The sequence below is a fragment of the Drosophila serrata genome, unplaced genomic scaffold (assembly GCF_035046125.1).
Source record: "Drosophila serrata isolate PLE 108 unplaced genomic scaffold, ASM3504612v1 contig_302, whole genome shotgun sequence".
Taxonomy (NCBI): Eukaryota; Metazoa; Arthropoda; class Insecta; order Diptera; family Drosophilidae; genus Drosophila; species Drosophila serrata.
In genome coordinates, this window is record NW_028257200.1 from 1,496,474 (window position 1) to 1,512,762 (window position 16,289).

Sequence of the window (16,289 nt, forward strand, 5' to 3'; positions counted from 1 at the left end):
GGCGAGCTTTCAATTAGACAAGTTAATTAAATTTATATGCATTTTATTCGCAGTATTCTTCTGAGTGCAAAAGTGGGTTTTGTTCGCTAAATAAAACATTTAATTAATTTGAGATATTCAATTTGCACGCTCTGCTTATGTGATTTTCGCTGATAAAGGGCCAACTAATTGCTGGTAATAATTGCATTTTTTTTAGCTTAACGAATTGGCCAAACGGTGGGAAGTTTATTAATTATTGTGACTGCTTAAAAAAAAAAATAAACGATAATTTCTAATATAAATAAAATCAAATAAACAAATACTGGAAATTCTTAAATAGTGCTATTTGTCCTTTAAATGTTGAAAAACTCTTGTTTATATAATTGGTAATTGAAAAGTGATACAAAATAAAAACTTTATTAAGTGTATTTAAATCCTTTTATAAAGTTACTATAACATTTTCTTATTGGCTGCACAAGGGAACAAAATCTGGCTTGACATCTCCATTTATTGCCAGCAAATACCTTAAGATTATAAAACATTTTCAATGCCAAACAATGAATGTTCTTGAATGCCATTACTTGTTTTCATTAAGTTTTAGGCCTACAGCCTAATTAGCAAAACAAAGGCCAAATAAAAGTGGACAGCAACAAGCTGCTTTTGAACTTTCCACCAGCAAAACCAAGCACTATACTACATAGACTCAGGAAAGGAATATCCTTGCGAGGACATGGGCATAAACTCCCTGTTGGCCATGCCAAACAAGCTTAATGAATTCCTTCAAATCAGAGGCATCGCTCAATGCCAAAAACATTAAAACTGACAAGGCTAGACGGCAGACAAGATGACTCCTCATCGGGAGTCCTGGTGGCCACACGCCCACAGGACATACGTGCAGCGTCGCCAGCAGGTTCATTGTGAGGGGATTCCCCGTAGGACCTTGCAGGAGGGTGGCGTGGCCGACTGTTGCGCCAGCATGTGACCAAATCGGTAGGCGGGCGGGGAGAGTGGAGGGAGAGAGAGAGGAGCCGGAAGGCCACAAAGGTCGTTGCAACACATTCGCTTCGTTGGGTCAAAAGTCAAGCAGTGGACGGGGGGGATCCCCTTGGCCAGCCATTACAACACTTTGTTGGCTGCTTTGTGAAGTTTCCTCGCCATGGTAAAAGTTTTCTTTTCTTTTTTTTCCTCCTGTGCAGTCTTTTTGTATTTTTCACGCCTTGTCCAAAAGTTTTCCGGTTTATTTTTTTCCCTCGCACTTGTTTTGCTATTTTTTTTCTCCCGCTGCTGCCCCTAACAATGAAATTTTTGACTGCTGATTGTTTGCTGTTCAATGTTATTCTTCCGGTTCAATGCGACTTTAAGTAGACAGAGAAAATAGTAAAAGAAGAAAAGGAAGGTACTGTCCAATGGGACAGAAATGTTTTCCTCCTATTCTGGTACTTAGCTAAAGTCTGCAGCAAATTGAAAATGGAAAGTTTCATTCCTGTTTTCCTGTACATTCGTAGACATACTCACATTTCCCCACAGCAGTTTCCTTTTTGCAGACTACTCTTTGGGCTAAGGACTGTCCAAATGAGGTAAACTAGTTCGGGGAATACTATTGGGAAAGTTTTCTTTCTTTGGCCTGTCTGCGGAGATTAATACTATGGGATTCTCAAGTTTACACTGGATAACATGTTGAAAATTTACCTAAAGTAATAAATAAAGATTACAGCATAGGGTATTAAGATAAAGATTTGAGAATCGAAAGTTTAATAGATATACCATCAAGTTTTGCGACGGTTTTGCGGTTTTTACGCAGGCCGACGTCACATTTCCATTTCACAAGTCAAGCCCTGGAATGGAAAATCAAAACTGATTCCCCGTAAGCATGCATTCGTTTTTCCAGCAATTTTCACACTCAAGCTGGCATGCACTTTGCTGCATCCTCCCCTATTTTGCCACCCACAACCACCCCCAAAAGCAGCCTTGTTATCTGACAGCTGCACTTACGCAATGTTACGCATAAGTGCCCCTTGGCACCTAGCGAGTATTACACTTTTTATTCCACTCTTTCACCCACTCGAAACCTGTTATTCTGGCAAATATTTGTAAATGCTGGTATTTATTTAAGCTATGATTTATTTGGAGATGTTTGTTACCATTTTGTTTGTTGAACCTTTGCAAGTGAGGCAATAACTTAATGGAGAACTCTAAAACCTTACTAATATTATCTTTTAATCAGAAGGGAAATAAAGCATTATAGCAACAATAAACTAAAGTTTTTTAAATTCCAAATTTATTAATTAAAGAGTTAAAGAGTATCCACTGATAGCCCTTCCCTTTGAAAACACTACACTTTTTTTAAATGTAAAAATTTATTCAAAGTGCCTCGCGTAAAGGTTTCCGAATGAAGCGCATACTAACAAAAGAATCGAATGCCGTTAGAAGGGGGAAAATGTGTGGAAAATTGAGGCGGGAACCCAGTCAACCATTCATTGCAAAAAAAAGGAATGCGTAGAAACCTGTGCTGTCATCGGAACCAAATAAAAATTTGCATTCCATCGGTTGTCAATGGCCTGACTCCCGTTCCCTAAAAAGCTGTCTACTCTTTATTAGCCATCGTGACTAAGCGCGGCTGATGAAACTTTTCCCGCTGACAAATTGACTTGCCACATGGCCCAAAAGCGAGCGTCGAGCTTGGCTAATAACTCAATAAAGGAAGTCATGCCCCAAACCGTCTGCCACTTTCTGCGGATTTCCTTTTGTGGGGCGGCAGATTTAAGCCGATTTCCGCTTGTTTGTCACACAATTACAATTTGTCAGTTGGGCTCAGGCTCAGGCTCAGGTTGGAGGATTGCGTCTTCGTCCTTTGCCCGTCTTGATTGTCTGCGAAAGGTATGTATCAAGGCCTAATTAGGGATAATCGCTGGCCAAACAACGGCTAAGGAAAGGCGTTGAAAGCGATTTAATAAGATGAAACGCGCTTTGAACAGCAAGAATTAGTATTAGTAACTTTTATTAGTTCTAATTTGCTTGAATTTTGAAATGACTACCTTTAATATTTTTATAATCGAGGTTTTCAAGGCAAGGTTAATAATTATTTAGGACAATTACATCTTAAACTCTCGCTGTTTAATGAGATCCAGATAAAGCCTGTGAGGACCCAATATCTGCAAGATTCTTTAAACTAGTTGGGAATCGAAATAAATATATAATGTGTTTAATAAATAGTACCCTTTTTATACACTTGCAGGGTATTATAATTTTAATCAAATGCTTGTAACGCTGTGAAGAAGTAATTTCCGACCCTATAAATCATATAAATTCTTGATCAGAATCACAAGGCGAATCAATCTGCCATGTCTGGTCAAAAAATAAATTTTTGAATATTTTTCGAAATTTCAAAATTTTACAAGGGGTTACATGATTAAAATTTCAAAAAAATTTAAAAAATTTAACTTTTTAAAAACATAAACTGAGTTTGCAGATTTATAAAGCAAATAAAAACTAACACAAAATTGCTTCCCAAGCTAAAATTAATTCTTTTTGACTTAGTTATGAGATTTTTAAACTTTGATTTTTTTAAAAAAGTGACTTGGAAACAAGTTTTAAGCTTAATTGGATTCAATCCTATGATTCAATTGAAAACTACAAGGGTATATAAACTTTAGCTTCCCATAGTTAAATTCCTTCTGGTTATAATTTTAAATATATTTAAAATACATCAGTTGGTCAAAGTCATGGTGAACTGTTTTACCCTAAAATCTGAAGTCGATTGTAGAACATCGATAACCTGCACAAATTGCCAGAGTGCATGGAGGGGCCGTAACGCCTACGGGCCTAATGACCGCACGTAGAACATCTTGTCCTGCGGTCACCATAAATAACAGGAAAGCGCATTTGTCATACGACCTCGCCCCACCTCGAATCCTGATACACGTCACCCACTCCGCAGCCATTCACCTTTCGGTAAACTGCAGTCCTTGGCCTTTGTCCTGGACGTGTTGGGCTGTAAATCAGCTCATTAGTTAAGTTGGCAGCACCTCGAGCTGGCCCAAGACTTGAGGTAACACGTAGCTGCTTTTGCAGTGAGAGAAACGATTAAGAAACAAGAAACTTGTAAATAAGAAAAATATATAAATAAACATATATTAAGGATATGAATTGATATGAATTTCACATGTTCAAAACATATATAAACTTATAACTTACCTTACCGAATTCATATTGTTAACCTCTTCAGAATTTAGATTACGACGAATAGTTACAGAACAATTGATAAACAGTTTAAAATATCTTGGTAATTAGTTATTCACATAATGTTTTTTATAGCTATAAAAAAGGCTTGGCAAGGTATTGAAAGTGATAAAAATCATCAAGCTAATTCAAGGATAATAACAAAGTATCAAGAATCACTTTTTTGTTTTTAAAATTATCTCTAAAAAAAACAGCTGTGGAAAGTTTAATAAGCAACTTAAGCTTAATCAAGTCATGTTCTATGTATTTATCTTATATACTTCACTTATTTTAATTAACTTCAATCTCAAGTATCTTAATAAAATTATTTCCCGCTAAAGTTATTCGATTTTCTCACTGTGCAATTGTTTGTGGCTTGTGCGTCCACTCGTTAAGCTTCATTTAATCAAAACAAAAGTTGGTCTGGTGAAAAATTACCCCATACAAAGGAGGTAAGCGGCGGACTAAAATGCCTCTTTGAATGCTAATAAATCTCGTTCGGTGCGTGGCTGGATCCTGGATCCTGCTAACCTTTGGCAGTGCCAAGTATAATTTAAGCGGCCGAAAATATCTGCGAAAGTTGTGTTGGCCCGGCCAAAAACTTTGGCGAGCGGTCCAAATCAGAGTCGAGGGGATTTAGACGTAGTTGATGATAGCCAGGAGTTAAGCCAATGAAGGATGGGATTGATACGGCAGGACGAGTGTGCGGGAGTTAATGAAGCACGCCTTCCGAGGGTTACAGAGGATGCGAGGATTCAAGGATTCGTGGGAGAAATATGGCGAGTCAGCTGTCGATTGAGTTTAGTGCCTGATGATGATTGTTCCTCGGGGGTCGTGACCCCTTTGCTGATTGCCCATTCCCCAGTCCCCAGTCCCGGTTCTAGTGAGCTCCCTGTTATGGCTTGAAACTAATCTTTAAAGATCATTAGCTTTGTTCTCCCGAAACTTTTCACAACAATAATAATTTGCCAAATAGCCTTGGGGAGAAGGAGAGGTCAGTCCTTACATTAAGATGTATATATTTAAGGACACCGTGAGCGATGCCGGCCATAATGACGTCAAAGTTGTCGGGAAGCTTTTCATATTGTTGCCTTTAACATTAGCCTTACCTTTTCGCGCTATGATAATGATAATGAGCGTAATGGCAGCGGGTTGAGAGGTGAGAGTCGAGCCGCGCCGATGACTCGGAGCTACTCCAGGTCCGCTAATCTTAATTACTTTTGTTTAATTACTTTGACGTTCTGCCCGCGACCATGACAAGGCAACTTAAACGTCCTCATCCTCATCCTCATCCTTTCCGGCATTGTTTCCAGTTTGAAACGCCCGGGGTCATGCAGCTGCTCGGCAGCTTCCTTTAAAATAAATAATGTTTACTTATTATTTTTGACTGCAAAAAAAGCAAAGAAGGTAAGAGCGAAAAGAATGCAGGTGGGAGAACTTTCGCGCAGTTAACAAAAGGAGCTTACCTTTTGCCTTCGTGCCATAAGACAAATAAAGGCCACATGCTTTTAGGCGCTTTGGCATCCTGATTGTTCGTGCCTGACCTAAGGCACTCGGTTAAAGAAAAATTCGCGGAAAATACCTGCGTACTTGCGTATTTTGTAAACTAATTTAGTGATTAAAATCTTGACCCGACCGGGGAACGCCAAAGGGCTTGGCCGCGGCCCAGCCAATTAACATAATAATGTTGATTTTTATTGCTGCGCCAAAAAGTTTTGTCATTGACTTTGGCCCAATGTTTGCTCAGGTCCCACCACTACCGCCGGCTAGCCACGACTTTTACCCTGGGCTATGATAATTTAAAGTGCCTGGACATTTCTGGAAATTTGTCACGCTTAAATGTCATAGAGAAGAGAGAACTTATGCCTTATGCCCAGCTCCCAAAATTGTTTGATGGCACATTAAGTGTCTGGCTTGCTTGTGTGGGCCTGCCACAAAGTGCGCACTAAAACTTGATTTTTCTCTGCTCTTTTGCTGCCATCAAATAATTTATGAGGCCAGTGAAAATCACACAAACCGAAACCAGATAGTGCCCAATATAAATTCCGACAGAGCCAAACGAGCAAAAAGACAAGCTCCAGAGGTATTTTACACATTTAATTATTTGAGTACATCTTGTAATACTCTATGTTACTGTTTATAGGAATAAATAAAGAAATTGGGAAATTAGGAAGTAAATTGTTGCAAGTTAAAATAGTATTTTGGTGCTTGGGATTCATTTTTGAATTAAATTTTTAATAGGATATTTATGAAATCATTACTTTTCTGTGTAAAATCGGTTTAATGGTATAGGTTTCTCTTTAAATTTGAACCCTTGCTAGCATTATGCTTATTACAAATTATTTACAATAAAATATTTATAAAATTGGTAATAAAAAATATTATATTTATTTCCAAATAAACGTTCCATTGGTAATACCCTAAGGAGAAAGGATATCGTTTCACCTACGCCACTTCAGAATGCGATTTACAGGCCATGGCCTCAGAAGTATGCAATAAATGTTAAGGCCAAGCTGAGCCAGCCGGTTGGCTTATGACGTTTTAAATGCCAAGAGGGCTTAAATTCACCAGCAGTAGCTCCTGAAAATATCTGTTAAAATGTTTCTGTAAAAGCCAAAAAAGCGGGGAAAAGTGAAAAAACCATCAGATGGGTTTCTCGGCCAACTGTGATTCGATGAACCAGTTTGGAAAATGCGACTTCCAAGTGATATGTTTATCAGTTGGCGCTGGTCCAAGTAGGCTATTCACTGGATTTCGGGCAGTCGATACAGAAGCACACAACCTCCAAGCAAACTGATTTAGAAACTTTCTCCAAATACCGTGATGGTGAGCCAGACGGCGATTTCAGTCGCTGCCTTCCTGCAGATGTGGGGCAAGACCTTCTTCGTGGACCAGCCGATGGACGAGTGCTCGCCGGCTCCTTCGGTGGGTGCCACCATCTTCCTTGCGGCCATGTTGCTGCTAATTTGGGAGTGCAACATCCTGCCGAAACTCTATCGGCAGCGTGCCCCGTACGTCTTTGTCGTAGTTGATATCCTGGTCACTGTCTTCGTCATGGAAGTGATCATCCAGCTGGGCTGGTGTAACTACGAGCGGATCACCCACAGAATGGTGAGTATGGTCTGCTGCAACAAGGTGTGGTGCGAATACGGATTGATGGCCACCATCACCACTGTGGGTGCTTTTGCCTCACTTTGCGTGGTGGTTGAGGTGGTGTGCCCCGCCAGGATTAAGGACTCACTGGGTGAGGTTCTGGACATCCTGCCAGTTCCAGAGAGCGCCGAATCATTGATCAATTACGTCCAGGATGTGCGCAGCTACATTATGGGAGCCATTTACTTTAGCCAGTTGACCAGGAAGCAGCGTCTTTTAGCCGTTCGAGCCTTTGAACTTCAAGTGCGAAACTCTATGATCCACAAAAACAAGCAGTCGAAGGAGGAACAGGAGAAAAAGGACGAAAATCCCATACAGGAATCAGTGGAAAATTTGGAAGAGGAGCAGCCAGCGGAGCTGAAGGAAGATCTGGAAAAAGAGCAATCAGCAAAGCTGGAGGAAAATATAGAACAAGAGCAATTAAAGGAGTTGCAAGGAAATCTGGAAAAGAATACACTGAAACTAGAGGATCTGCAGGATCTGCTGGACTTACATGCAGACGAGTAGCAGACGTCACAGTTGGATCAAAAATCGTTCATTCCAAAGCGTAAATTGTTTATTATTTATACAAATTTATGCCAGCAGCTGTTGCTATCGCCAAGCCTTATTGTTGTCGTCCTTTCTTTCTTTTCCGCTTGTTTTGCGGGCTTTGGGTGTTGCCTTTCAGCTTTCGATTTTCCGGCATTCGGTCGTCGTCCTTTGTTTGCTTTTCATTTTTTGCTCCAACTGTTTTCCTTGCGGTGGCCATTTTAATTTTTGCCTTTTTTTCTCGTTGTTGTTGTTGTTGTTCTCCTTCGTCCCGCCGTTGCCATGTTAGCCGCAATTGATTTGCCGTAAATTGTATTTTTAATCTGTCCGACAAACGCTCGACATTCGATTTCATTTCGTTGCGTTTCTTTTTTGGAATATGTTGAAAGCGATGCTGTTTGTATTTCGGGAGGGCCAATTGTAAACGGTGGCTGGGGAGGGGAGAGCGAGGGTGTTAATGAGTGTGTCAAGGGTGTTATTTATGGTATAGGTAACGTGGGCAGGTTCGGAAATCGTTTAAAATCGTTTAAATTTAAAAAAAGGGATATCATTTACATCAAAAAATGATGTTATGAAAACCTGTTAAGGAAATGTGGCTCTTTAATTATGTTATTGCATAATTTAGATTCAATTTTGTTTAGCCAAGGAAGAATCAGACTTTACCTTAATTTTAATCTGCTTAAAAACAAAACTGAACATGAAAAGTATAACCCATTATGTTAAAAAAACGGTAAGCGTTATATTTGTAGTATGAAATTTCGATAAACTATAGTTTCGATAGTTTAGTTTTAGTTTGTGAAATTCCTTTGGATATCGTTTTAAGTGCTTTCAAATCCACAATGATTTATATGGCATCCATTTTAATATATTTTCATTAATATTTTCTATATTCGTTCTATTCCGGAATCTATAAAATTTATGTTTTTAATTGAATCAATTAAAATGCCTAGCATAAATTTCAATTTGGTTTTGTTTTTGTTTAGATATATCGTCTAAATATAGTATTTTCCCTTTTAGCACATTACAGGCCAATAAAAATATTCGGTTCAATTTATTTGTAGATTTTTAGAGGCAATCGATTAAATTGCAAATTGAGCGCCGGGTGGCACTCTTCAAAGAGCGAGTAAATAAAAATAAAGTGCCAGAAAAAACAAGAGTCGAGCATTATTTTGGCAATTGCTTTGGCAATACTAATATGATTGACAGTCGCCGGAATCGCATTAATGTCACTCCCAGGACACGTTCAGCGCCTCCCCTCTAGATCCTTTGGCAGCTCCACAAATGTTGCCCCAGTGTTGAGTAATTGAATTTGTGCTTGTGATGATTTGATGTTGATGGCATTGAGCTGAATGGGAGAACAAGGAAGAAGTATATTAAATATTTCACATCTCACATGTCGGGTAGGAAGTTGAAGCTTCAGGTACCTCTGTCTTAAAACACACTCTATTGTTTGCTATCGAGAGAATTTGATTGACTGCAACTGCATTTGTTTGCAGCTTCAAGGACCTCGAACAAGATCGTAGCTGGACTTACCCCAAAAGTGACTTTCAAGTGAAATCAGAGTTCTATGTATATAGCTTAGCTTAGATTATCTTCACGCACTCTCGGATTAGCCCAGCTGGGGGCTCCTCTCGGTCCCTGCATTATCCGAACTTAACTGCCAACTGTCGTTACATTCCACTCCTTAAGGATGCGTGATAAGGAGGGGTCCTGTCAACGCGGCGAATGGAGAAGAAATATGTGAGCTCCGGGATGGCAGTGTACATATGTTAGCACATTTTTAAATGTATTTGTGTCAGGCTGGAGTCGTGACTGCAGTAAATTCCTGACTGCCCGAAAATTCCCAGAAAACGGAGAATGGCAAACTTGCTTGAAATGAGCATTTCAACATTTTCAACTTAAGCAAAGGACCTCCGACGAAAATAGAAAAAAGAAAACACGAGGAGACAGGAAAACTCGCAATGCATGTCTGCAATTTTTTAAGCAAACATTTTATTTGCTGAAATGCTAGAAAAATACAAAAGGAAAAACGGTAGCAAGAAAAGGACTTGAGACACACAACCCACATCAAAAGAGCAACTTCTGCATCTTTCCTGGCCACTCCTTGTCGATGTTGTTGTTGTTATTGTCGTTGACATGCCCTCCTGTTGACATTCTGATACAAATCTTCAATAAAATAAAAGCAGCTCAAGTGGCCATAGCGTAAACAAAAGCAGAACTAGAACTGGAAGGAACTAAGGAGACAATCTGGTCCGATGGCAGTGCGGAGAATAAACATGAGGCATAACGGTAAGTGGCGCTATATGGCTAAGAAAAAGGAAGAAAAAAAATCAAGAAGGACATGTCTCAAATCTGACTTGATGAGAGTCAGTTGATGGCCACTAAGTTGGACAATTGTTTGATAAGCCAAATAGTTTATTCAATGACCAAATGTCTGATATCTACCTTTTGGCTTTATAAATACATGTATTTTATTTGGTAAATACAAAGCTTTTTCTTGCAAACATTTACATATTTGCATTATACATGGACTTATATTGGTGAAGTCCTTGGACTTTATATTTACCCTGCCAAAGTGAAATATACAAAAATGTATATACTTTATACAAGAATATTTAATAACTTTTAGCCTGAATGAATTGATATTTATACCTTTAACAAATGATTAAGCTAGAGTTAGCTCTTGGAAGATTATAATCCATGATGAATGCAGTTAATACCAATAAATGCATTTTATTAAGTGGAGTAAAGACTGCTTAATATAAAGAACTGAAGAGCCTTCTTTGGTATTTTATAATATGTTATAGATAACCCCCTTAAGTCATCTAATTTAGTATTCAGATATTGTAAATCATCTCTCCGATAGGCCATAAATTTGTCTCCATTAATTGATCGCAACATAGCCTTTTAGGCCACCTAAGCTCCCCCGTAACTTCTTCAATTTTCATCCAGTCTGAAAATCCTTTGTGACATCTGTCCCGTGTATCCTTTTTCTACTGTTTGGGCGGTGCTCTTGTTATCCCTGCCTGTGGTCAAGCATATGCCACAGGACACAGGACACGGGACAACATGTTGTCCGAACCCCGCACACACACAGTCTCACCGGAAAATCACGTAACAACAACCACAGCAACAATAAAAAGGCGTCGGGAAACAGCGGGGAGGGGGCGGCGACGAAGAAAAAGTTGTTAGCCAATTTACTAAATGTCCAGTGTGTGTTGAATTGTTGAAGCTCGTTTGCCGCTTTGTGTACTTTTTCGTGTTTCGTATTGAATAACAAATTATTTGTAGCATATGCTCGGGGGCCTGCGAAGGACCTCCAGGACGAAGGCTGAATGGGCGTTAAACGGCTTGTTCGCCCAGCCTGCTCCAGAGCGAGTCCTGTGGTGGAGATGGAGATTCCCGAGATGGAAATGGAAAAGAGTAAATAAGTTGAAAACAGGAATTAGTCCACTTAGTTGTGGGATAGTTTAATGTTCTCCTTGGACAGGCACATCAAACGGGGTTAAAGTTCAAATGTAGTCAACTTTTCCGGCTCTTTTGGCACAACTATCTTTTTTTCGGAATGGAAAGTTACGTGAGTGATTTCCCAATGAATATGCGGCCACAGAGGGGAAACGCTTTTGAGTGCCGATGCCGAGGAGCGAACAAGTTTTAATACAATTTGTAGGCTCTGGCTTCGGCCCTGGCTCTTCATTAGGATTTTTATTCCTTTTTTTGACTGTTTTTATGGCCTGGCAGAATCGAGAAATTTATTGCCGCAAGTTCAAAGCATTTCGATGGCTGGCATTTTTCTAAATCGACCTCGACACGCTTGCTGCATTTTCAATTGCATTTCCAATAAATTGTTTCCAGCCTCGAGGAGTTCTCCCTCCTAATCCTCCTCCTCCTCCTTCTCCTTTCCCCACTTTGCCAAATTGGGCGAGGATAAAAAGAGGAAGGGAAAATTCGCGTAGCATTTAATTTTCACATGACTCTGGTGAACTGCAACTGAGAAATGCGTTTAAGGTTATCGGGCGGGTCCTCCCGGGGCGGCAAGTGGGCGTGGTCGGGTGTAATTAGGCACTGTTAATTAGGTCGTAATTGGAGTTTTTGAGCGAGGTTGCGGGGTCGAAAGTTAGTCGAGGGTGACGATTCCCCCAAGACATTACTTAGGCGTAAGAAAGGGGCGAAATAAATGATTGCCTCAAGTCGTGTCGGATGCTCTGGGAGCAATGAAAACTAACAATCTGGCCAAAGATATTTTCAATAAAATTATTGTTATTAGCTTTTAAATTAGGTTAACTCACTTAAAGCAATATTATGATTTCAGTTTGGCTTTTATTTCCAATATTAAGCACATTGCAAACTTGTTTCAAATGCTTTGTTATTAAAGTTAAAAAGGCAAATGACTGTATTTCATAAAGTTAATTATATGACATTCTTAAATTATTTTATTTTAAAGCAATCAATGTTTATACCCCTGCAGGGTATTATTATTTCAGTCAGAAGCTCAAAACTCAATGAAGAAATCATTTCCGACCCTATAAACCATATATATTATTGATTAGCATGAAAAGTCGAATCGATAATTTTTGGTCCGGCGAAAATTTTTTTTTTGCAAAATTTTGAAAATTTTATAAGGGGTCATTAAAATTGTCAAAATTTAACAAAAAATTTAGTTTCCTAAATTTACAAAATTAATATACAGATTTGTTAGCCCTATAAAAACTAGCACAAAAAAGTATTCCGAATTAAAATTAATGCATTTTTGACTTAGTAATGATCGATTTGAAGATGGAATTCCTGAGCCTGAGGTTATAAAAACTTCGACCTCCGAAAGTTAGCTTTCTTTCTTGTTTATTATTATTGCTTGTGAATATAATTATAATACCCTGCATATTAACAACTACAATGGGAAACCACAAATTTAACAAAATCGAGAGTACAGTCAAATTTTTAGCATAAATCGCAAAATTCTTATTTAAATATTAAGAAGCAAGCAGTAGTAAACTCTAGTCTCATCTAACTTTAAAAAATTTCTTAAGCTGATAAAATCAAAGTAAGACCTAACTTTATTGGGACTTTTTGTCAAACAGCAGTGGTATAGAAAAGTAAAAATATATCAATATATATTCGAATGTTCTGCTTTAGACAGAGCTAAATATATACAAAATAATAAAACAAACAAGATACATATAGGACACACATATTTTCCTCCCACAATAAAGCACACTTTAACAGAATTAAACATTTTATTTAATATAATTTTTTTAACCTAAATGAATTTAATTTTACCCATAACTGGCTTCCATTGTCCGGCACATCCTTAAGGCAGCATCCTTTTAACGTTCCCAAAGCCCAACTGAACTTTAATTGGACATGGCCTTGCCTTTTATAAGGTGCCTTCGGCCAATCAGAGCTCAGAAAGCGAGGCTTCTATATTCCAAAAAATGCGGGTAGCTGGTGGTCGAAGCTTTACGAAACTAAGCTTGGAAGTTTTCATATATTGAAGCTTTTTATTCAGGGGAAATTTACCATTATTTGTGTGAAGCTTTCAGGACATTATCCTTATGTTATTCAACATAAATGGTATGTTACTTACAGCGGAAGTGGGGAGTTTGACAGCTATGTTAAAACTAACAGAAAGTCGTTAGTGTTAATAAGAAGCTTTAAAATGTAAGTTAACAGTAACAGTGGCAGAGGACTATGTTAAGTAAAATGTTACGAAATTAACATTTTACTCCTTACTGTTAATGAGAAGCCTTAACATAACAGTCAGGCCTGTAACATAACAGTTCCAATGGCAAAGGACTATGTAAAGTAAAATGTTACGAATGTATGTTAAGTGGCACTGCAATGTTAACATTTCTTTGAAAGCAAAACTTGAATGCAAAACAATTTAATTATAATTTAAGATGAACTCGAACACTAAATTGAGTTTTAATGCATTTTTTTTAAAAGGAATTTTAAATTTTAAGCTAAAATGTAACATTCTTATATGGTATTCTTTAGCCTTACGCACTTTCAAACCTGGTTATAACTCTGTTCGCTGGCTCTGCGAAAATTGCACAGTAGCTGCCGCCAAATTGACAGCCATTTGGCATTCGATACTCTCTGGCTTTTGTGGTTAAAACAAATTAAGTGGAATTAATTTGACTTTCTCTGACTTTTCACCTGTGCATCCACACACTCACTAACATACACACACACACCCTCACTCTCGCACACACCCAAAACGGGTGCTCAGGCTGTGCGTGAGTGTGTTATTCCTGCATTTATGATTTCCGAAAAAGCCTCGGAAAATAAGTCTGGAACAAGCCTTTGTTTGTAATGCTCATTTTGCTGTTTCGCTGTATCTGACATTTCGAGTAGCTCCCCTTTCGCCTCCCTGCATTAAATATTCATCATGGAAAAAGCCCAGGCAACAAAAAAAATAGGAAGAAAAAAAGAACATGCAGTAGAGCCCATATATCCACCTGTATTCATACAGGAGATGTTTATGGTAATTTATACCCCGGTGCGGAGATTGAAATTCATGTAAATAAATTGCACCTGTAAAAATAATTAAAGTTGAAATCGCTCGCTCTCTCGCTCGCGATGGCTAAAATATGAACTCCACCTTTCACTTGCCAGTGCATAAATTTACTTCCCCACACAGCCATTTATATCTGGGCTGCATACACATTTCTTTTTATATATATCCAGCTACTTGTTATTTGTTATATAGTGGCGGGAATAAAAAAAAAAAAAAAAAAAAGTGGAATAAAATAATATAAAAACTTGCCCCAGACGACGGAGCACTTGAGTTGTGGGACCTTCGCTTCGAGTGGACTTCAGACAGCCCCTTGCAATAACAAGGACGATCCACGTGCAAAAATTCTTTTGCTATTTTTCGAGCCAAGCAGGAGGAGGCTATGGTGCCCCGACAAATATTTTTATAATTTCCTTTTTCGTGAAAATTTGCATTTTTCTGTTGCGCTGCGTTGTGTTGTGCCTGCCATTTCCGCTTTGCGCTTTGCCACTTTGCCATTTCCGGTTTTGACGGCTCGACGGGAATTCTATTCCTTGGCCATAATTGCAAAGTTCCCTCCTGCTCCGGGCCCGAGAGCTCATCCCCAAAAGAATGTCCGCAAACAATTCGGAGTGATTTTCAATGCGAGTGCGAATGAAATTAAGCAATCTCGATATACCTGAGGCATTCATCTGCTTCAGTCTGCACCTAATGGCGTTCGGCATCGCACGGAAGTTGTCTGCAATTTGAGCACAGGTCCTGTCAGAGTTATTCACACGAATAATTAATGCTCGTTTGCTTGCCAAATTTGTCGAAGTTAAAAATGAGGAAATGGGGAACCATTCCATTTTTCCATTTCATTTTTATTTCAGGGCGTTGGCTCATAGGCCTTAAAGTATGAGACACAATGTGTTTTTCCTTTCAGTTTTGCTTACCTAACATTATATATGATATTATATCCTTTTAACTTTGTTCAACATCAAGCATAATAATACTTGTTTTAAAGTATTTGTTTTCGTTTCAGACTTTGCATATTTAAAATGCATATAAATACAATATTAAAAACAGTTTATATTGTTTTGTTTACATTTTTTAATAACAAACATATTACCACCAGTTTCATCCTTATTATTATTTTCTGAAAAAATTTCATTTCAATTTTTTTTTTTTTTTGTAATAGGATTAAATTAACACTGTGGAATATAAAGGTGTGGCTTCCACTTTAATATCACTAATTTTTTAATCTGAGCTCACAACTCCGGACAATCATACCAGAAAACCCTGTCCTGCATAATTGCAACTCATTGACAATTGATTACGCATTACTGAAATTTAATTATTAATATTAATATATCAATTTGTATTTAATTCATCCTTCCTGCGAAACAGCAAATTTATTTGCCATTCATTAAATCTTTAATAATTGGACGAGCTGCCGGGCTCCCGGGCGAGCGGAGTCTAATTAACATTTAAAATTATCAGCTGGCATAAACTGTTTGATGGCCATAAATAAATGCCGAGGAATGGAGGCACCAAACTTTGCAGACAAGGCAATATGAAATGCACCAAAAAGGACCATAAGGAGGCCAGTTCCGATGGCTGTTTCCTTCGTCTCTCCTGCGCCCCATTGTGCCAAACAGGACGAATGGCTATGGCGGCGTATAAAAAACAAATATATCAACGCGAACAAGAGGCATAAATGTAGCATAATTTAAATAAAATTGCATTAATATGTTCCCTTCGTCCAAAGAAGGACTCCCAGCTTCCAGCCGGCGGTGTGGTATGTCCTGGGCACGGTTCCAGCCAAGAGCTGGGATCTGCCGGCCATAATTCATCTGGGGCAACCCGAAATCGCACAGTCTGCTGCTCAACAAATTCACACCAAAAAATCAAAAAGCAATAATGATGCTCGAAATGT

At 38.5% G+C, this 16,289-nt stretch overlaps 1 protein-coding gene across 1 annotated transcript; it reads left to right on the top strand.

Moving 5' to 3' along the window:
• The first annotated feature begins 6,913 nt into the window (after positions 1–6,913).
• LOC110181437 (uncharacterized) lies at positions 6,914–7,957 on the top strand. Its single transcript, XM_020949179.2, has one exon. It carries the CDS (start codon positions 7,021–7,023, stop codon positions 7,855–7,857), a length of 837 nt encoding a protein of 278 aa, XP_020804838.2. The 5' UTR covers positions 6,914–7,020; the 3' UTR covers positions 7,858–7,957.
• Positions 7,958–16,289: the final 8,332 nt, after the last annotated feature.

Excerpts from the sequence above, each read along its gene's own strand:
- LOC110181437 (XM_020949179.2), top strand. The coding sequence starts at position 7,021 with ATGGTGAGCCAGACGGCGATTTCAGTCGCTGCCTTCCTGCAGATGTGG.